General features: G+C 42.8%; 1 protein-coding gene across 1 annotated transcript in view; it reads left to right on the top strand.

Moving 5' to 3' along the window:
- hykk.2 (hydroxylysine kinase, tandem duplicate 2) overlaps window positions 1-19,890 on the top strand; it is a 31,400-nt gene extending 11,510 nt beyond the window's left edge. Inside the window, exons 3-5 of the mRNA XM_046300353.1 lie at window positions 14,299-14,441; window positions 17,815-17,995; window positions 18,496-19,890. Of these exons, the coding sequence (XP_046156309.1) occupies window positions 14,299-14,441; window positions 17,815-17,995; window positions 18,496-18,968 (797 nt within the window). The 3' untranslated portion in view covers window positions 18,969-19,890. The remainder of the gene's footprint in view (window positions 1-14,298; window positions 14,442-17,814; window positions 17,996-18,495) is intronic.
- Window positions 19,891-22,035: the final 2,145 nt, after the last annotated feature.

The raw sequence follows: 22,035 nt of genomic DNA, 5'->3' as shown, positions 1-22,035 counted from the left end.
GCCAAACCAGGTTGTATAGCCAGCACCTTGGTATCCAATACTAGCCATAGGCCAAACCAGGTTGTATAGCCAGCACCTTTGTATCCAATACTAGCCATAGGCCAAACCAGGTTGTATAGCCAGCACCTTTGTATCCAATACTACCATAGGCCAAACCAGGTTGTATAGCCAGCACCTTTGTATCCAATACTAGCCATAGGCCAAACCAGGTTGTATAGCCAGCACCTTTGTATCCAATACTAGCCATAGGCCAAACCAGGTTGTATAGCCAGCACCTTTGTATCCAATACTAGCCATAGGCCAAACCAGGTTGTATAGCCAGCACCTTTGTATCCAATACTAGCCATAGGCCAAACCAGGTTGTATAGCCAGCACCTTTGTATCCAATACTAGCCATAGGCCAAACCAGGTTGTATAGCCAGCACCTTTGTATCCAATACTAGCCATAGGCCAAACCAGGTTGTATAGCCAGCACCTTTGTATCCAATACTAGCCATAGGCCAAACCAGGTTGTATAGCCAGCACCTTTTGTATCCAATACCAGCCATAGGGCAGCCTTTTGAGCATGTTATTATTGTTTGTGTTGGGCCTTTACCAAGGTCCAAGTCAGGTCATAGCTACTTATTAACTGTTTTGTGTCAAGCAACCATATATCCAGCAGCTTTGTCCTTGCGTACCATAACTTCAAAATCAGCAGTTTAGAGCGTTAACTGAATTTATTTCAACATTTGGGATTCAAAAAAATCGAACTTTACCTTCCATTTATTTGCTCAGGTTCTCAAACAGCTTAAAGTTAAACACAAGTCTACTGCGTCCCATGCCCAGAGCCAGGGAGCTTTGGAACGTTTTCATCAAACTTTAAAATCCTTGCTTCGTGCATACTGTACTGAACTGTCTGCAGATTGTGAGGAGGGGTGACCTTGGCTGTTACTAGCTGCTTGTGAAGTAGTGCAGGAAAGCACAGGGTTTAGCCCAAATGACTTAGTGTTTGGTCATAAGGTGCGTGGGCCTTTAGCAGTGTTGCAGGATGGTTGTTTGCCTGAGGAACCACCTCAGAACCTTATTGACTATGTAAATGGGTTTAGGTGGAAGTTGTATAGGGCTGGTGAACTGGCGAAATAAACAATCTTCTCAACGGAAAATTAAACTGAAATATGACGGACAGGCTGAGGTGCGTGAGTTTAGTCCCGGTAATCGTGTACTTGCTCTTCTGCCTCTTGTAAGTTCACCTTTTCAGGCAAAATACTGTGGTCCTTTCAACGTGTCAGATTTGAACTCTTATTGAAACCCCTAGTCGTAGGAAGTCCTCTAAATTATGCCATGTGAACCTGTCAATGTTATCACTCCCGTGATCTAAGCACAGTAGAAGGCACACCAGCGGTGAGGTCAGCGTTGACTGCTGCTCCAGTTACTGCATCTTGTGGCTTTAATTTGGTGGAGGGGGGAGAAGAGGAGGACGTTAGGGTTTCGGATGAGGTCTTACAAGGTCGGTTGAAAAACTCCCAGACTTTGCAAAACCTTGGGGTTTTGGTAGATCATTTAGACTCTTGAGAAACATGATGAATTGATAGCTCTTATTAGAAACTACCCTGTTTTGTTTTCTGACACTGTTACTGTAATTTAATTATACCAATGTGTTTTCATTAATTGAATTCCCTTAATCTATTTTATGAGAAGTTGTAAGATTCGTGTTTGCATAAAATAGACAGAGACCAGTCTTATCAATAATAGGTAACATAGTTTATTCTCGGAGCGCGCTGCCACGTTACCACGAGCAACAGTTTATATACAATAACATGACGTCATTTCATTGCTCCTAAAATGAATCTCCCTCTCCAGACTGGGTCAAAGGGAACTTTAAAGGTTCATTCTGACCCCCCAGCACATACACAGGACACACAACACAACTGAATTGACTTTTGACCCCTCAACATTATCGATCACCACTTAGCTGACAGTTATAATTAACAGAAACCCTAGGAATGCACTCACTTTCTTATCTAAAACACCCCAGAGCTAAGTTTCATCGGTTCAACCATAGGTTAACTACCTTATCTGTTTACGTAATCCACAACCCATTTCTTCCTAGTTGGAATGGTGTTCATTAACTTTAATTACGCCTTGTCCGTGTCACACAATCCCTTCTTATGAACTCATATTGTTAATCAGATATAATAAAACAGAGTATAAGTTTACTAAGTTACAGTTCTATTTAAAATGAGGATATTGTTTATTCATATTTCTGACAGACACTCCATCGCAAATCCACTTAATTGAACATGATATAGACATCGGAGATGCTAAGCCTATCAAAAAGAGATTTTATCGTGTATCTGAGGAGAAGAGATTGAAACTGGAAACAGAGGTGCAGTATATGTTGGACAATTGTCCATTGCGGAGCCATGTTTAAATTGGGCTTCACCCTGTCTTTTGGTCATAAAGTCTGATTCCACTTTCAGACCTTGCACTGATAATAGAAAAGTTAACAATGTTACTAAAGCAGACCTTTACCCTCTTCCTGGGATGGAGGACTGTATTGATCAAGTTGGGTCAGCAAAGTATGTTAGCAAATGTGATCTTTTAAAGGGATATTGGCAAGTACCCCTTACCAAAAGAGCTTGTGAGATTGCTGCCATTATACAGTGCCTTGTGAAAGTATTCGGCCCCCTTGAACTTTGCGACCTTTTGCCACATTTCAGGCTTCAAACAAAGATATAAAACTGTATTCTTTGGTGAAGAATCAACAACAAGTGGGACACAATCATGAAGTGGAATGACATTTATTGGATATTTCAAACTTTTTTAACAAATCAAAAATTGATAAATTGGGCGTGCAAAATTATTCTGTCCCCTTAAGTTATTACTTTGTAGCGCCATCTTTTGCTGCGATTACAGCTGTAAGTCGCTTGGGGTATGTCTATCAGTTTTGCACATCGAGAGACTGAAAAAAATACTGAAAAAAATACAGTTTTATATCTTTATGTTTGAAGCCTGAAATGTGGCAAAAGGTCGCAAAGTTCAAGGGGGGCGAATACATTCGCAAGGCACTAACTGTCTGGTTTGTTCTCTTATACAGTGATGCCTTTTGGCTTGCGGAATGCTCCAGCCACCTTCCAGAGGCTAATGAATCGGGTGGTCTCAGGTCTGGAAGGGTATGCCGTGTATTATACAGTGATGCCTTTCGGCTTGTGGAATGCTCCAGCCACCTTCCAGAGGCTAATGAATCGGGTGGTCTCAGGTCTGGAAGGGTATGCCGTGTATTATACAGTGATGCCTTTCGGCTTGTGGAATGCTCCAGCCACCTTCCAGAGGCTAATGAATCGGGTGGTCTCGGGTCTGGAAGGGTATGCCGTGTATTATACAGTGATGCCTTTCGGCTTGTGGAATGCTCCAGCCACCTTCCAGAGGCTAATGAATCGGGTGGTCTCGGGTCTGGAAGGGTATGCCGTGTATTATACAGTGATGCCTTTCGGCTTGTGGAATGCTCCAGCCACCTTCCAGAGGCTAATGAATCGGGTGGTCTCGGGTCTGGAAGGGTATGCCGTGTATTATACAGTGATGCCTTTCGGCTTGTGGAATGCTCCAGCCACCTTCCAGAGGCTAATGAATCGGGTGGTCTCAGGTCTGGAAGGGTATGCCGTGTATTATACAGTGATGCCTTTCGGCTTGTGGAATGCTCCAGCCACCTTCCAGAGGCTAATGAATCGGGTGGTCTCAGGTCTGGAAGGGTATGCCGTGTATTTGGATGACATGGTCGTCTACTCGGACTCCTGGGAGGAGCATGTTTGGAGAGTGCAAGCCCTGTTCGAAAGACTGGTGTGGGCCAGGTTGACTATTAATTTGGCAAAATGTGATTTTTGCCAAAGCTACAGTCACATACCTAGGCAAGGTTGTTGGTCAGGGATTTGTCTGTCCCATGGAAGCCAAGGTCCAGGCTGTGAAGCATTTCCCACAGCCCTCCACAAAGAAAGAACTGACGCGCTTCCTGGGAATGGCGGGGTACTACCATGCTTTCTGTAAACTTTTCAGTAGTAGTGTCCCCACTGACCAATCTGTTGAAGGCCAAGGCTTAATTTATCTCGTCCACCCAGTGTCAAGAGGCATTTGATGCAGTTGAGGTTCTTTTTGTGTTTGGCACCTGTATTGGCAGCACCACATTTTAGGAAACCTTTCAAATTGCAGGTAGACGCCAGTCAAATCGGCGCTGGGGCTGTGTTTCTCCAGGAGAATGATAACAATGTCCAGTCAGTTTCTTCTCCCGGAAATATAATAAGTATCAAACTAATCTGTAATTGAAAAGGAGTCTTTAGGTCTCATTTGGGCTTTACAGCACTTTGAGGTTTATGTTGGTTCTGGTTTGACCCCTTTAACTGTGTTCACTGACCACAACCCACTTGTTTTTCTGCTCTGTTCCGTGCTCCTTTAACCTAGTTTGTATCTTCTCTGCTGACCCCTATGGGCTGTCTGTGCCTCTTTCCTCTTAAATTCCTCCCCAGGTACCAGGGCTGCAGAGTTTGAGGGGTGGACAGTCAGTTGGGGGACACGGGGCTACTACTAGGAGCCGGGACTGGTATCCTTTTTTGTTTTTGGGAAATTTGAATAGTTTTGAATATGTTGGAGGAAGTTGGGTTGAGGGGGGGACCCTCATTCTAAGGAGGGGGGGTGTCACGGCTCCTCTGCAGTGCAGGGGCGGTTCCTCCTGCAGGCAGAGGGTCGTTAGTGATTGGAGTCACCTGGGCTCTATGTATTTAAACTGTGTCACTAATCACTTCTCTCTCTCTCTCTGCTCCTCCAGGTATGAACCTATTTTGTAGTTTTGCATAGTTTTCACTCAGTCATTCACACACACAGATTCACACATCCATGCACTTTACATACACCTTACATTACGATACTTCCACACCTCATACCTTTTTTCTTAGTTTAAAGTTAATAGTTTGTTTATAATAACGTTTTTTTTTAATTGGCCTATACCTGTTCGCGTCCCCTCATTTTTGCCACAGGCTATGAGCCGGCCTGTGACACTTATGTCTGAAACACAAGCTTCTACCAAGGGCATTTTTGGGGCTTCACCATGTTTCATTGAAATGTACACCTGTGTGTCATCCGAATTGCAGTGAAAGTTAACATGTTCTGGAATGACATCCCCAAGAGGTAAAATGTATGGTGAAGACAATAGTGGTCCTAAAACGGAACCTTGAGGAACACCGAAATGTACAGTTGATTTGTCAGAGGACAATCCATTCATAGAGACAAACTGATATCTTTCTGACAGACAAGATCTAAACCAGGCCAGAACTTGTCCGTGTAGACAAGATTGGGTTTCCAATCTCTCCTCACTGAGTTCCCCAATAGAATGTGGTCATCAATGGTATCAAAAGCAGCTCGAAGGTCTAGGAGCACGAGGACAGATGGCAGAGCCTCGGTCTGACGACATTAAAAGGTCATTTACCACCTTCACAAGTGCAGTTTCGGTGCTGTGATGGGGTCTAAAACCAGACTGAAGCATTTTGTATACATCGTTTGTCTTTAGGAAGGCAGTGAGTTGCTGTGGAACAGCTTTTTCTAAAATTTGAGAGGAATGGAAGATTCGATATAGGCCAACTCGTTTTTTATATTTTCTGGGTCAAGGTTTGGCTTTTTCAAGAGGCTTAATTACTGCCACTTTTAGTGAGTTTGGTACACATCCGGTGGATAGAGCCATTTATTATGTTCAACATAGGAGGGCCAAGCACAGGAAGCAGCTCTTTCAGTAGTTTAGTTCGAATAGGGTCCATCCAGTATGCAGCTTGAAGGTTTAGAGGCCATGATTATTTTCATCATTGTGTCAAGAGATATAGTACTAAAACACTTGAGCGTCTCTCTTGATCCTAGGTCCTGTCAGAGTTGTGCAGACTCAGGACAACTGAGCTTTGGAGGAATTAGTAGATTTAAAGAGTCCGTAATTTGCTTTCTTATGATCATGATCTTGCCCTCAAAGAAGTGTATGAATTTATTACTGCTGAAGTGAAAGCCATCCTCTCCTGGGGAATGTGGCGTTTTAGTTAGCTTTTCGACAGTATCAAAGACATTTCGGCTTGTTCTTATTTCCCTCAATTAAGTTGGAAAAATAGGATGATCGAACAGCAGTGAAGGCTCTTCAATACTGCATGGTACTGTCTTTCCAAGCTCGTCGGAAGACTTCCAGTTTGTGGCGTAATTTCCGTTCTAATTTTCTGGAATCTTGCTTCAGAGCTCGGGTATTTTCTGTATACCAGGGAGCTAGTCTCTTATGACATGATTTTAGGGGTGTGACTGCATCTAGGGTATTGCGCAAGGTTAAATTGAGTTGGGGTCTGAGCAGGTTATTTGTTGCGATTGCAAACGTAATAAAATGGTGGTCTCATAGTCCAGGATTATGAGGAAAAACATTAAGATGCATAACATTTATTCCATGGGACAAAACTAGGTCCAGAGTATGACTGTGACAGTGAGTAGGTCCAGAGACATGTTGGACAAAACCCACTGAGTCGATGATGGCTCCGAAAGCCTTTTGGAGTGAGTCTGGACTTTACCATGTGAATATTAAAATCACCCAAAATTTGAATATTATCTGCTATGACTACAAGGTCCGATAGGAATTCGGGGAACTCAGTGAGGAACGCAGTGTATGGCTTTTCACCACTGCTAATTTACTGGGTAACTGACATGCTTCTAATAATGCCTCTACCTCCCAGACCATTTTATTGTATTGGTGTTCCTGTTAACATGCCCCGACGTGACCACAATGTCCCGAAACCATCAACTACTTCAAATGCATACCACACAGTGTACCCCGTTACTCTGTTCCCTTCTGTGTTCATGTAACTAGCGCCATCTGTATACAATACTTTTCCCGATTCCAATGCTGTCTCTTACAAGTCAGGCCTAGGTTTTGGACCCCGTCCGTCCGTCCACTCTGGAAGTGTCTCAGCAATTTCAGAGAATGACTAAATAAAATGTCTTAACAAAATTGTAAACTCCTAAAAGTGTTCCTGAGCGTGCGAGGAGTGTTTTGGCCGTGCCAAACACTTGTGTATCTTGCTCTTAGAAATCAAAAATGCCAAATATGTTACTTCTTGCTTTGCTAGTTGTGCTCGCTCATACGATGCTATATGACCCTGTTCCGCCAATGTGGTGAGGTCTCGCATGAGTTTCTTCTTCTTTTGACTCTATTAACAAATCATCCACGTATTGTACCAACACAGAACCTACCATTGACACCCTATTTATTTATTTTAACTTTGTTTAACCAGGTAGGTAAGTTGAGAACAAGTTCTCATTTACAACTGTGACTGCCACCAAGATAAAGCAAAGCAGTTTGACACATTCAACAACAGAGTTACACATGAAGTAAAACAAACATACAGTACAAAACTAGTCTATATACAATGTGAGCAAATGGGGTGCGATAAGGGAGGTAAAGGCAATAAAAAGGCCACAGTGGCAACGTAACTACAATATAGCAATTAAAAACACTGGAATGGTAGATTTGCAGTAGATGAATGTGCAAAGTAGAAATACTGGGGTGCAAGGGAGCTACATAAATACAGTAGGGGATGAGGTAGTTGTTTGGGCTATTTATAGATGGGCTATGTGCAGTGATCTGTGAGCTGCTCTGACAGTTGGTGCTTAAAGCTAGTGAGGGATAAGTGTTTCCAGTTTCAGAGATATTTGTAGTTCGTTCCAGTCATTGGCAGCAGAGAACTGGAACAAGAGCCAGCCAAAGGAGGAATTGGCCCTGGGGGTGACCAGTGAAATACATTTGCTGGAGCGCCGTGCTATGGGTGGGTGCTGCTATGGTGACCAGTGAGCTGAGATAAGGCGGGACTTTACCTAGCAGGGTCTTGTAGATAACCTGGAGCCAGTGAGTTTGGGGACTAATATGAAGCGAGGGCCAGCCAACAAGAGCGTACAGGTCGCAGTGGTGGTTTAGTATATGGGGCTTTGGTGACAAAACGGATGGGGATAGACTGCATCTTTTAACGATTGTTTCAATGCAAAATGATACCAAGTGGGACTTTGTGTAAATCCCATCGGTACTCTAAAAGTTTTTGGTAAAATGTGACCTCATACTTCTTGTCCTCCATCACATAGAAACTGTAATCCCTATGAACCACTTATCGATCGAACAGAGACTATACACGCTAGATCTCAAAACGATAAAGATGCAAACTCTTGTATAGCTGCATTTCCTGCTAATGCACTAGGTTCCAGTGTCACCTTTACACTCAGGCTTCCAATGCCGATAAGCTCCCCGTTTTTACATGTGGGGCCATATCCTTACGCTTTAAAGTGTTTTCGCTATGTTTCTTAGTCTATTCTCTGCCATTGAAACTATAGTTAGTGATTTTCTCTATGGCCCTATTAACACCGCGCACGTCTGCGAGGTGAGTGGAGTCATATTCCACTCTCAAAACATCGTCTTGAATTAAATCTACTACCCCCCCCCCAATTACCGTTTTTAACAGGGTTAAAAACCAGCCATCAAAGTAGAAGTGCAAATTCTATCAATGCACTCCCATTCCCAGTCCTTCTGTAGTGGAGTACTGGTGTTACTCATTCTGGGTTTATCGTTAGGCATTTGCTGTTGATAGAATGTTGACATCAAAATGCTGGTATATGGAGCTGTTTCTGTTATGTTTTTATGCCAAGTCATAATTGCCTTCCCTGTATTTTTTATTTTTTTTTAAATTCCCTGTCAGCAGGAAAATGTTGTCCCAATTTTTTAAACTCTAATATGCTAACTTCTTCCCATATTCCAGCCGTATTGGTAGAATGCTGTTCTTTTAGCACCTCCATGGCTTTATTCAACTCTGCCAGCTCTATATTACGTTGAGAAACAGGTCTGTTTGTCGCCATATCAATAGTTTTTCCCTAAACACTCCCGTCTATAATACACTTCTATTAACTCTTTTCTAAGATGGCACTACACACTTCTCCTGGATAATAATTCATTGGTGACGGCACTTAATAATACCATGTATTAGAACCGATACCATAGCGTCTGTGAATGCATTACTGGAGAATACGGATTTCTTTAATGGCTTGGTGCCGTATCTCCACGCATATCCTTATTATTGATAACACACGCCACCAAAATTATTCACACTTGTCTTCCCATTTCCACATAATCTGCCATGATTCACCACCCCAACAGGGAACACAACTAACCTCCCATTCACACTTTTATGGCTACTACAACTAGACTCTCACCCCGTTATAGTTTATGTAAGGAACCAATCCCGCCGGATATACCTCCTAGGACTTACCCATCGCAGGTTCACCTTACGGGACTTTATAGTAGGTGAAGGGTAAGTCCTGGGACTTTATAGTACTAGTAGGACTTACCCTACAGGTACCAGCCTGTATGAGTTTACTTTCCGGGCCTTACCATTTACTATAAAGCTATGACTGGTCATTACACAATGGGCCTATAGAATTCAACTTTGGCTCTTCGTATCCCATAATTAGTTCAGCCAACGATTCTCATCTCTCCAAGATGTCAAAATGAGTGGAAACAGATATAGGAACTAACCTACATTGTTTGTTGCCAGCTCTGCTCTACTGATCTGGAGTCTTTGGTTTGACTATAATTTGTGGTGAACTTCTGGCTGGCTCGCCATCTGTTAGTTTCTTTATGTTTCAGAGTAAATAACTCACGGACACTAGAGAAGATTTAACCAAGTTGAATTCTTCCCAAAGGTTCTGTACAGCTTTAATTTCATACAGCAAAACATTGCTCACCATCACAGTTATACACATCCCACTTAAGACACTCCCCCTTCTCTCCAATCCTCACGTCTTATGGTTCAACAGGAAAATGGTAACAGGATACCAAACCCTTATTACTCCCTTAAGGGAATCTGTCCTCACCTCCTGACCTCAACCCCTCCTTCATCTAATCCACAGATGTGCATCTGTCTCCCCTATATCAACACGTTGCTCTCCTCTCGTCCACCCAACACATTCCAAAGCCTTCTGTCTTTCTTCAGATAACCCTTAACTTCTGACATAAAACTCTCTTTTACTCCTTTGATTCCATGCTGCTTTCCTATCTCAATGTTCAAAGTTTTAGCCGATTCCAACAATAGGTTTGATGTCTTCTATTATTTTACAATGTTGAAAATAGTAAAAATAAAGAAACCCTTGAACGAGTAGGTGTGTCAACTTTTGACTGGTACTGTATATATTGCATTCTAAATGTATTACCACCCCTTGACCTTTTCCACAATTAGTTTTTACAGCCTGAATTTAAAATGGATTACATTTATATTTTTTTGTCACTAGCCTACACACACTACCCCATCAAAGTGGAATAATGTTTTTTGAAATGTTCACTAATTAATGAAAAGTTGAAATCTCTTGAGTCATTTTAAATATTCAACACATTTGTTATGGCAAGCAAAATAAGTTGAGTAAAAATGTGCTTTAAGTCACGTAGTTTACATGGACTCACTCTGTGTGCAATAGTTTTAACATGATTTTTAAATTATTACCTCATCTCTGTACCCCACACATAAAATTATGATTGAAGTCCCATAGTCGAGCAGTGAATTTCAAACATAAAGACCAGGGAGGTTTTTCAATGCCTCGCAAAGGACACCTATTATTTTTTTTTTAAAGCAGACATTACACATCCCTTTGAGCATGGTGAAATGATTAATTACACTTTGCAGGGTGTATCGATACACCCAGTCACTCAAAGTTACACGCGTCCTTCCGAACTCAGTTGCCGGAGAGGAAGGAAACCGCTCAGGGATTTCACCATGAGACCATTTGTCCAATTTAAGACCCAGACAACCAGGTTAGGGCAGTTCATAACTAATCAGTGACCTTAATTGATATTTCAAGTATAAGGGAGGAGTGAACTTGCATATACAGACACTTGGCCATCCAGCAATTTGAGTTTGTTTCGCCTGGTGTAAAAGTTACATTTAGTTTCTGGAAATATTAACAATACTGCATCACTAGAGAATCAGACCTGGGGGAACCTTCAATACTGCATCACTAGAGAATCAGACCTGGGGAAACCTTCAATACTGCAGCACTAGAGAATCAGACCTGGGAGAAACCTTCAATACTGCATCACTAGAGAATCAGACCTGGGGGAACCTTCAATACTGCATCACTAGAGAATCAGACCTGGGGAAACCTTCAATACTGCAGCACTAGAGAATCAGATCTGGGAGAAACCTTCAATACTGCATCACTAGAGAATCAGACCTGGGGAAACCTTCAATACTGCATCACTAGAGAATCAGACCTGGGGGAAACCTTCAATACTGCATCACTAGAGAATCAGACCTGGGGAAACCTTCAATACTGCATCACTAGAGAATCAGACCTGGGGGAAACCTTCAATACTGCATCACTAGAGAATCAGACGTGGGGAAACCTTCAATACTGCATCACTAGAGAATCAGACCTGGGGAAACCTTCAATACTGCATCACTAGAGAATCAGACCTGCACCTTCACTGCATCACTGGAGAATCAGACCTGGGGGAAACCTTCAATACTGCATCACTAGAGAATCAGACCTGGGGGAAACCTTCAATACTGCATCACTAGAGAATCAGACCTGGGGGAAACCTTCAATACTGCATCACTAGAGAATCAGACCTGGGGGAAACCTTCAATACTGCATCACTAGAGAATCAGACCTGGGGAAACCTTCAATCACTAGAGAATCACTGGGGGAAACCTTCAATAGCATCATCAGACCTGGGGGAAACCTTCAATACTGCATCACTAGAGAATCAGACCTGGGGGAAACCTTCAATACTGCATCACTGGAGAATTAGACCTGGGGGAAACCTTCAATACTGCATCACTAGAGAATCAGACCTGGGGAAACCTTCAATACTGCAGCACTAGAGAATCAGACCTGGGGGAAACCTTCAATACTGCATCACTAGAGAATCAGACCTGGGGAAACCTTCAATACTGCATCACTGGAGAATCAGACCTGGGGGAAACCTTCAATACTGCATCACTGGAGTATCAGACCTGGGGGAAACCTTCAATACTGCATCACTGGAGAATCAGACCTGGGGAAACCTTCAATACTGCATCACTAGAGAATCAGACCTGGGTAAACCTTCAATACTGCATCACTCAGAGAATCAGACCTGGGGGAAACCTTCAATCACTGGAGAATCAGACCTGGGGGAAACCTTCAATACTGCATCACTAGAGAATCAGACCTGGGGGAAACCTTCAATACTGCATCACTGGAGAATCAGACCTGGGGGAAACCTTCAATACTGCATCACTAGAGAATCAGACCTGGGGAAACCTTCAATACTGCATCACTGGAGTATCAGACCTGGGGGAAACCTTCAATACTGCATCACTGGAGAATCAGACCTGGGGGAAACCTTCAATACTGCATCACTAGAGAATCAGACCTGGGGAAACCTTCAATACTGCATCACTGGAGTATCAGACCTGGGGGAAACCTTCAATACTGCATCACTGGAGAATCAGACCTGGGGGAAACCTTCAATACTGCATCACTGGAGAATCAGACCTGGGGGAAACCTTCAATACTGCATCACTGGAGTATCAGACCTGGGGGAAACCTTCAATACTGCATCACTGGAGAATCAGACCTGGGAGAAACCTTCAATACTGCATCACTGGAGTATCAGACCTGGGGGAAACCTTCAATACTGCATCACTGGAGAATCAGACCTGGGGGAAACCTTCAATACTGCATCACTGGAGAATCAGACCTGGGGAAACCTTCAATAAGAGGTCAAACTGAAATCATACCAGTTGCACTGCATTTTAATGTTGAGGAGTCTGAGTATTAATTAGGGCAGATTGCAAGTTTTCATAACACATTTTTTTAAACATAAAAAAAATAATTTGTTTACACCTTTATTTAATCTGTATTTAACCAGGCAAGTCAGTTAAGAACACATTCTTATTTTCAATGACTGCCTAGAAACTGTGGGGTTAACTGCCTCGTTCAGGGGCAGAACGACAGATTTTCACCTTGTCAGCTCGGGGGATCCAATCTTGCAACCTTACAGTTAACTCGTCCAACGCAATAACGACCTGCCTCTCTCTCGTTGCACTCCACAAGGAGACTGCCTGTTACGCAAATGCAGTAAGCCAAGGTAAGTTGCTAGCTAGCATTAAACTTATCCTATAAAAAACAATCAGTCATAATCACTAGTTAACTACACATGGTTGATGATATTATTAGATATTATCTAGTGTGTCCTGCGTTGCATATAATCTGACTGAGAATACAAGTATCTAAGTATCTGAATGAGAGGAGGTAGGCAGGCGCGTAAACATTCATTTAAACAGTGCACTCGTGCATTTTGCCAGCAGCTCTCCGTTGTGCATCAAGCATTGTGCTGTTTATGACATCAAGCCCATCAACTCCCGAGATGAGGCTGGTGTAACCGACGTGAAATGGCTGACTAGTTAGCGATCACTACTCGCTCTGAGCCTTGGGGTGGTTGTTTCCCTTGCTCTGCATGGGTAACGCTGCTTCGATGTGGTGGCTGTTGTCGTTGTGTTGCTGCTTCGAGCCCGGGGAGGAGCGAGGAGAGGGACGGAAGCTATACTGTTACACTGGCAATACTAAAGTGACTATAAGAACATCCAATAGTCAACGGTTAATTAAATACAAATGGTATAGAGGAAATAGTCCTATAATTCCTATAATAAATACAACCTAAAACTTCTTACCTGGGAATATTGAAGACTCATGTTAAAAGAAACCACCAGCTTTCATATGTTCTCATGTTCTGAGCATGGAACTTAAATGTTAGCTTTCTTGCATGGCACATATTGCACTTTTACTTTCTTCTCCACACTTTGTTTTTGCATTATTTAAACCAAATTGAACATGTTTCATTATTGACTTGAGGCTAAATTGATTTTATTGATGTATTATATTAAGTTAAAATAAGTGTTCATTCAGTATTGTTGTAATTGTCATTATTACAAATACATTTAAAAATAAAATAAAAAAATTGGCCGATTTAATCGGTATCGGCCTTGTTGGAGCTCCAATAATCTGTATCGGTGTTGGAAAAATCATAATCGGTCGACCTCTAATTATTACCTCTGGCTAGGTTAACGTTAACAGTCAGAGCTGCTTTTTAAAATCTACATTGCCAGGCATCTAGAGGCAGATTTAATTTGATCTTTGTTGACAAGGATGTGGTGAAACAGGATGAGCTTATATTCCAATTTCCCCCAGAGGGCTGCAGATCTCTTCCAATTGCTATTTTTTTTTATTTTTCCCTGGTAGACTGCGGCTTTGGCATGCAGAAGTACCTGGTGAGACTGCTGACCTATTTACCGGGGACCACCATCGCCAAAGTGCCCTGCTCTCCACAGATCCTGTATGAAGCTGGCAAAATGGCCGCCAAGATTGACACAGTCCTGCAGGAAGTATGATTATCTTCAATTAGTCTGCCTGAGGTGCGTTCAAGTAGGCTAATGTTCGCAAATGTTGCTATTTTAAAGTGCATACAGTTCGGTTGGCAACCATTTTAACTTGAAGAGGGTAAGACATAACACCTCAATTAAATGATGTCTCGTGACGTCAAAACATGTTTTCACTGTTTACAATGTCTGACCTTATAGTTTGCAACATTGTACCCTATATAGACCTACTATGTGGAGAGAGAGAGAGAGAGAGAGAGAGAGAGAGAGAGAGAGAGAGAGAGAGAGAGAGAGAGAGAGAGAGAGAGAAAGTCAGTGAAAAGCATGCAGACAAAACAAGCCTTTTGAAATATTTCAACTACAATCGTGGGCTAACACGGGTTGGAAAGCAAATGGCTTCTGCTGAAAAGAGAAGACTCAAAGTCTGGAGTTAGTTTTGTTGTGGCAATTCTCAGGACAGATCTGAGGTGTTGGTCAGTTAACTTGGATCTGTGATGGGCTTTGTTGATTTTCATGACGCTAAACGTCTGCTCACACACGTAGGTCGAGTTTGGAAACGCGGTCTCGTAGGTCGAGCCAAACAACACCAGCATCTTCTGCGCCGTCCTCCGGAGGTTTGGTAACGCGGTCTCGTAGGTCGAGCCAAACAACACCAGCATCTTCTGCGCCGTCCTCCGGAGGTTTGGTAACGCGGTCTCGTAGGTCGAGCCAAACAACACCAGCATCTTCACGTAGGTCGAGCCAAACAACACCAGCATCTTCTGCGCCGTCCTCCGGAGGTTTGGTAACGCGGTCTCGTAGGTCGAGCCAAACAACACCAGCATCTTCTCGTCCTCCTGCGTCTCGTAGGTCGAGCCAAACAACACCAGCATCTTCTGCGCCGTCCTCCGGAGGTTTGGTAACGCGGTCTCGTTAAGTGAAGCGTAAAAGTCATTCAGTTTAAGAGACTTGAACTTCTCCTTTGAGACGGAGTCAGACTGAAGATCGATCAGTTCCAATTGCAGCTCCTGCGGTGCTGATTCGGGGTCTTGTGACAGGGGACAGGACACCAGTTGAAGTGACTTGTCAATTTTTTCAAAATCACAGAACCGACAGCAAAATTCTCTGTGCAGATCGTCCAGTGATTTGTAGTATTTCTTCACATTTCGGGCGGCCTCTTTCTGCACGGCTAGTGTGGGGAAATGTGCGAAAGATTTGTTTGACATTTGCCTGGAGAATAAAACCAGCTTGGATTTGAAGGCTCTCACATTTGTGTACATGTCGTGCGCAAACTGATCTTTCCCCTGTAGCTTCACGTTCAGCTCATTCATGTGTGAAAATATGTCCACAGCAAACGCAAAGTCACAAAGCCAGTTTGTGTCGCTCAGCTCGGGGAATTCTTCGGATTTCCCCATTAAATTAAAAAATGAGCGAATCTCGTCTTTGAGCTCCCAGACTCGTTGAAACACTTTCCCCAAACTTAACCAGCGGACGCAAGAGTGGTAAAGTAGGTCCTGGTGATCCGCATTAGTTTCTTCCAGGAACGTAATGAACTGAGGATGATTAAGTCCCCTTGCTCGTATGAAGTTAACAAGTTTTACAACTGGATCCATGACGTGATTAAGCTGCAATACAGACTTACACAGAGACTCCTGATGAATGATGCAGTGAAGTAAAATAACATCCTGGTCAGGGTTTTCTTCTTTCACTTTATCCTGGATTCTTTTCAGCAGCCCGATGTTTTTTCCAGTTAAATTTGGCGATCCATCCGTGGTGACATTGGCAAGTTTACTCCAAGGTAGCTTCATTCTCTCGATGACAGCAGACACCTGTTCATATAAGTCCTCTCCTCGCATTTTCCCTTTCAGTGATTCCATGCTCAAAAGCTCCTCCGTTATCTCAAAACTGTCGTTAATCCCTCGGATAAAAATTAGGAGCTGAGCAGTGTCTTTTATGTTGTTACTTTCATCCAGTGCTAGTGAATATAACTTAAAGGACTCCGCCTTTTTGTTTAACTCGCTGACTATATCTTCGTCAATCAGTTCCACGCGGCGAGTCACTGTCCTGCGTGCTAAACTGATTTTTTCAAACTTGGCTTTGCTCTCCGGACACAAGAGACCTGCTGTCTCTACCATGCACTCTTTCAAAAACTCGCCTTCGGAGAAAGGCTTGCTAGCCTTTGCTAATTTGAATGCCAGCAAATAACTTGCCTTGGTACTTGACTCTTGAATTGCAGTTTGTCGGTGAAAAAAGTTCTGTTGACTCTGTAAATCAGCTGCCAACCTCTGAGCAGTAGCCGCCCGTTCTTGTGTTGACTGCTTGCTAGCATAGTTTGCATGCTTTGTGGCAAAGTGACGGCTGATATTGTACTCTTTGAAAACCGCAACAGCTTCTTGGCATATCAGACATACAGCCGTTGATCGGACTTCAGTGAAGAAGTATTTTGTTGTCCACTCCTTATTAAACACTCGGCATTCGCTGTCCACTTTCCTTCTCTTTGGTCCGCTCATTTTCACAGAAGGGCTTAATGGTGACGTGAAACGAAGTGAAAATTAAAGTGAAATAATGAGAAATACGCGCCACTCCAACAACGGTCAATGTGTTTTGAGTGCGCCATCTATTGGGGAAACGTGGGCATTGCAGGGAAAGGGGAAAAAATGAGGTTTTTACTATAATTTGGACAAGTTCGGCGGGCCGGATTAAAAAGCCTAACGGGCCGTATGTGGCCCGCGGGCCGTAGTTTGCCCATGTCTGCTCTAATCTGTCAACTGTAGGATACGACATATATTGTATCAACTTCCAAATAGGCCTATAACGCGAACAGTATTGTTTTACAAAGTTAAACAAGAGAGAGGCATTGGGTATGAGAGCGAGGCCATCGCTGGTGAGTGAGCTGTGCATAAGTGGGTGAGTCAGTAAAACTGGAAAGCTTTTTTGGGACTATAATTGTCTCTGCGTACTGTACAATACGTCTCTCCTCAGACCTAGGCCTAGGTTATTGATGGATTCAAGACAAGGTTGTTTTTTTATTGATCTGTTTGTCAGTAGCCTGTCATTTCGATCATTTGTGCAGTGTTTAAAAAAAAAAAAAAAGATTCTGCCCATTCTTCTCCACTCATGTAAAATGATGCATGAAATGTTTTTATATAAAACCACATTTTTTCCCAGACCCTAGGCTACTAAAATTGTTCCCCGTGTGTGCAACTTCTGTAAGCGCAACGGTACGAATGCATGCAATGATAAATACATAAATTAATAAATAATAAAGATATGCCTGTAATGATAAATAAATAATAATAATAATAAAGATATGCATGTAAATGCTTTATTATAAAAGTAATAAAATAATCTGATCGACAGTAGTTAACTCAGTTCCCGGTTGATGAGTCTGTTTTCATAGATGGAGCATCCTCAACTCCATGTACTACAGAGGGAGAAGTTCATCTGGAGTCTGTCCAACATCCCTCTGCTGGAGCCGTACCTCCATCTAATGGACGGTGATCCTGTACAGCAGGTGGTCAAGTCAGTCATCCAACTATACAAGACTTGTGTTCAGCCCAAACTCGGCTCCTTCCGCAAGTGTGAGTCTCTCCCTTCACCAGCTGTTCTGTCAGAGCTCTCTCTTTTGATAGACCTGGTTCAAATGGAAGAAAACGGACTGGAACAGCATGGATTAGTTCATCAAGAGGCACAGTTTTTGTTTTCCATTGCATGCCACAATAAATATGACCTTAATTTTAACAAAGTAACCAGTCTGTTGTAATGATTGACAGGTCAGGTACTGATGCAGGTGGAGAATGTAATGGTTTATAACTGAGCGGTGAAATCAAACCTGGGGTCAAATAGTATTGGTTTTCTTTCAGACTTTCACTGGGCATTATTGAGTTTTACTCAATAAGTGCAATGGAACCAATGAAATAGGCCACCAAAGTACAAACCACGCCCATTTGGTACTCTAGGTAGACTCACGCAAACGCTCAAAACATTTGAACGATTTGAATTACTATTTGAGCAAACGTCTGGTACTATTGCGCGTGCATATTTGATATGTCGAGTAAACGTGCATTTGTCTCTTATGTAGGCATCAACCATGGTGACTTCAATGACCACAACATCTTGGTGCAACCAGACGATTCAACCGCCTACAAAATCTCTGGCATCCTGGACTTTGGGGACATGAGCAGCGGCTACTACGTGTTCGAGCTGGCTATCACCATCATGTACATGATGATCGAGAACCCCACACCGCTGGATGTGGCAAGAGACGTGCTAGCCGGCTGGGAGAGTGTTATTCCCCTCAACGAAGCTGAGAGGGACGCACTCTACCTGCTGGTGCTCTGTCGCTTCTGCCAGTCCCTGGTTATTGCCCGCCACACTGTGGTGCAGCACCCGGATAACAAAGATTACCTCATGATCACCACCAAGACGGGCATCAGCCATCTTTGCCGACTTTGGGAACTGGGCAAGGAGGTGGTGGAGAGGTGGTGGTTTCAGAATGCCGCCCAGTATCCTGGCATAGAGTGGCCCAATGGTCTTCAAGCCCAAGAGGTTTAAGGGAAATAGTCTCTCTTGAAGGATATTTCAGGGACCACTTTCTTTTCATAGGCTGTGTCCTGATTTATTTTCCCTTCAGCCAGTGCTTTCACCAATCCAATGATTTTGAATCCATGTGGTGTCTGCAGGTGCACCTTTTTTAAGTATTAAAAGGTACACTCAGAAATATGAAATCATTAAAAAAGTGTGGCGTGCCTCAAGCTAATAGTTGGTTGTCATCCTGTTCTGCATGATAATTTCATATTGCTCAGTCTACCCTTTTAGCAGACCGACCATCTGATAAAAGGTAAACCCATTTAAACTTATTGACTGGATTCCATCAGTCTGGCAGTGTGACCCGAGGAAAATCTGACCCAAATCCTGTTCTAAAACGGTTTTGAATATTGGTCAGTCTCAGATTTGTCTGAACCCATCCAGTTGAGAGAAGTATAGATTTGATTTCCTCTGCTCTGTGATAACTCTGTTTTACATGCATTAAGTCATCTCTTAACACTCCCAAAGCTTTGATTTATGAATTTAACCCCCCCTGCATGGAATTAGTGCTCTTTTCAAAACGGCATGTTGACATTGTCATACTGTGGATACTGTCTGTTGGGATGAAGGCCATATGATTATTCAAATGAGTAGGTCGGATGATTTGAGGTGCTTATATGCATATAGCAACAAGTTACTCTGAATCAGCTGGTGCAGTGTCCACAATCCACACTATGTCCTGTGTCAATTTTCATCATTCCATTTTTAGGGCTCACTTCAATTAGTGTAACTCACTTTACAAAATAAGCAATTCAGCAGCTATGACCTACATTTAACTGAAGTGCCTGTGTAAGGAGTCATTGATGTACCATGATCGTTTGTTAAAATCATATTTTGTAAGATTCATCTAATTCCGTTGCATAATAAACTTACAAATCTGTGAAATTAAGAAACTTTCAAAGTATTTATTTTATGAAACTGGATATATCAATCAATGAAGCAGTGGGGATATACAGGCATGTCTGAAATTATTGGCACCCTTGATAAAGATGAGCAAAAACATACAAATACTGAATGAATATTACATGGTAAAAAATTATATATTTTTTTTTACTAATACAATTGCTCAGAGAAACAGATTTAGTTAAAACAAAAATCTAGGGGTAAAAATTATTGGCACCCCTGTTTTCAATAAATCAAGTCTAATTTTAATTGTCACAGGCACCAAATACAATTTCACCTTACAGTGAAATGCTTACTTACAAGCGCTTAACCAACAATGCAGTTAAGTACATTTTTTAAAATATTAACAATGCAAATAGTCTGGGAAGCTGTTCAAGAGTCTTATAGCTTGGGGGTAGAAGATGTTAAGAAGCCTTTTGGACCTCGACTTGGCACGCCGGTACCACTTGCCGTGCGGTAGCAGAGAGAACAGTCTAACTAGCGTGGCTGATCACGTTGAGGGAGAGGTTGTTGTCCTGGCATCACACGGTCAGGTCTCTGACCTCCCTCTCTATAGGCTGTCTCATTGTCAGTTATCAGGCCTACCACTGTTGTCGTCAGCAAACTTATTGATGGTGTTGGGAGTCGTGTAGACATGAGTGAACAGGGAGTACAGGAGGGGACTGAGCACACACCCCTGAGGGGCCCCCATGTTGAGGATCAGCGTGGCGGATATGTTGTGACCTACCCTTACCACCTGGGGACGGCCCAGGATCCAGTTGCAGAGGGAGGTGTTTAGTCCCAGGGTCCTTAGCTTAGTGATGAGCTTTGATGGCATTATGGTGTTGATCTGTAGTCAATGAATAGCATTCTCATTTGTGTTCCTTTTGTCCAGGTGTGTAAGGGCAGTGTGGAGTGCAATAGAGATTGCATCATCTGTACATCTGTTGACGTGGTATGCAAATTGGAGTGGGCCTAGGGTTTCTGGGATAATGGTGTTGATGTGAGCCATGATCAGCCTTTCAAAGCATTTCATGGCTAGAGATGTGAGTGCTATGGATCGGTAGTCATTTAGGCAGGTTATCTTAGTGTTCTTGGGCACAGGGACTATGGTGGTCTGCTTGAAACATGTTGGTATTACAGACAGGGAGAGGTTGAAAATGTCAGTGAAGACACTTGCCAGTTGGTCAGCACATGCTCGGAGTACATGTTCTGGTAATCTGTCTAGCCCTGCGGCCTTGTGAATGTTGACCTTTTTTAAAGGTCTTACTCACATTGACTGTTGAGTGCGTGATCACACAGTCGTCTGGAACAGCTGATGCTCTCATGCATGTTTCAGTGTTTGCCTCGAAGCGAGCATAGAAGTAGTTAAGCTCGCCTGAGCATATAAGTAGTTTGTCTGGTAGGCTCGTGTCACTGTCACTAGTCCTGTATTGATGCTTTGCCTGTTTGATTGTTCGTCGGAGGGCATAAGCTTCCGGGTTACACGGAACCCAAACCGGCTGTGCGCGTGCGCCATCGTGCATACATTTATTTTGTCCCCCAACACCAAATGCGATCAGGACACGCAGGTTAAAATATCAAAACAAACTCTGAACCAATTACATTAATTTGGGGACCGGTCAATAAGCAGTAAACATGTATGGCAATTTAGCTAGTTAGCTAGATTTGTCATATATAGCTAGCTTGCTGTTGCTAGCTAATTTGTCCTGGGATTGTTATTTTACCTGAAATGCACAAGGTCCACTCTACTCTGACAATTAATCCACACATAGAATCGTTTCTAGTCACCTCTCCTCCTCTCAGGCTATTTAATCTTTGAACTTATATGGTGATTGGCATCTAAACTTTCATAGTTTTACCACATCTAGTGGCAACAAAGTTTGTTTTTCAATCATCCACGTGGGTATAACCAATTGAGGAGATGGCACATGGGTATCTGCTTCTATAAACCAATGAGGAGATGGCACATGGGTACCTGCTTCTATAAATGAGGAGATGAGAGAGGCAGGACTTGCAGCGCGATCTGCGTCAGAAATAGGAATTACTTATATTTTAGCCCTTGGCATCGCAGACGCTCGTTGACGTGCGTGAGCAGTGTGGGTGCAATAATTGATTTAACACAGATTCCTAAATGTATTTTGCAACGCAC

Source organism: Oncorhynchus gorbuscha, linkage group LG02, assembly GCF_021184085.1.
Source record: "Oncorhynchus gorbuscha isolate QuinsamMale2020 ecotype Even-year linkage group LG02, OgorEven_v1.0, whole genome shotgun sequence".
In the NCBI taxonomy this organism is placed as follows: Eukaryota; Metazoa; Chordata; class Actinopteri; order Salmoniformes; family Salmonidae; genus Oncorhynchus; species Oncorhynchus gorbuscha.
The sequence above is the reverse complement of the archived record's forward strand: the minus strand, read 5'-3'. Positions and strand labels throughout refer to the sequence as shown.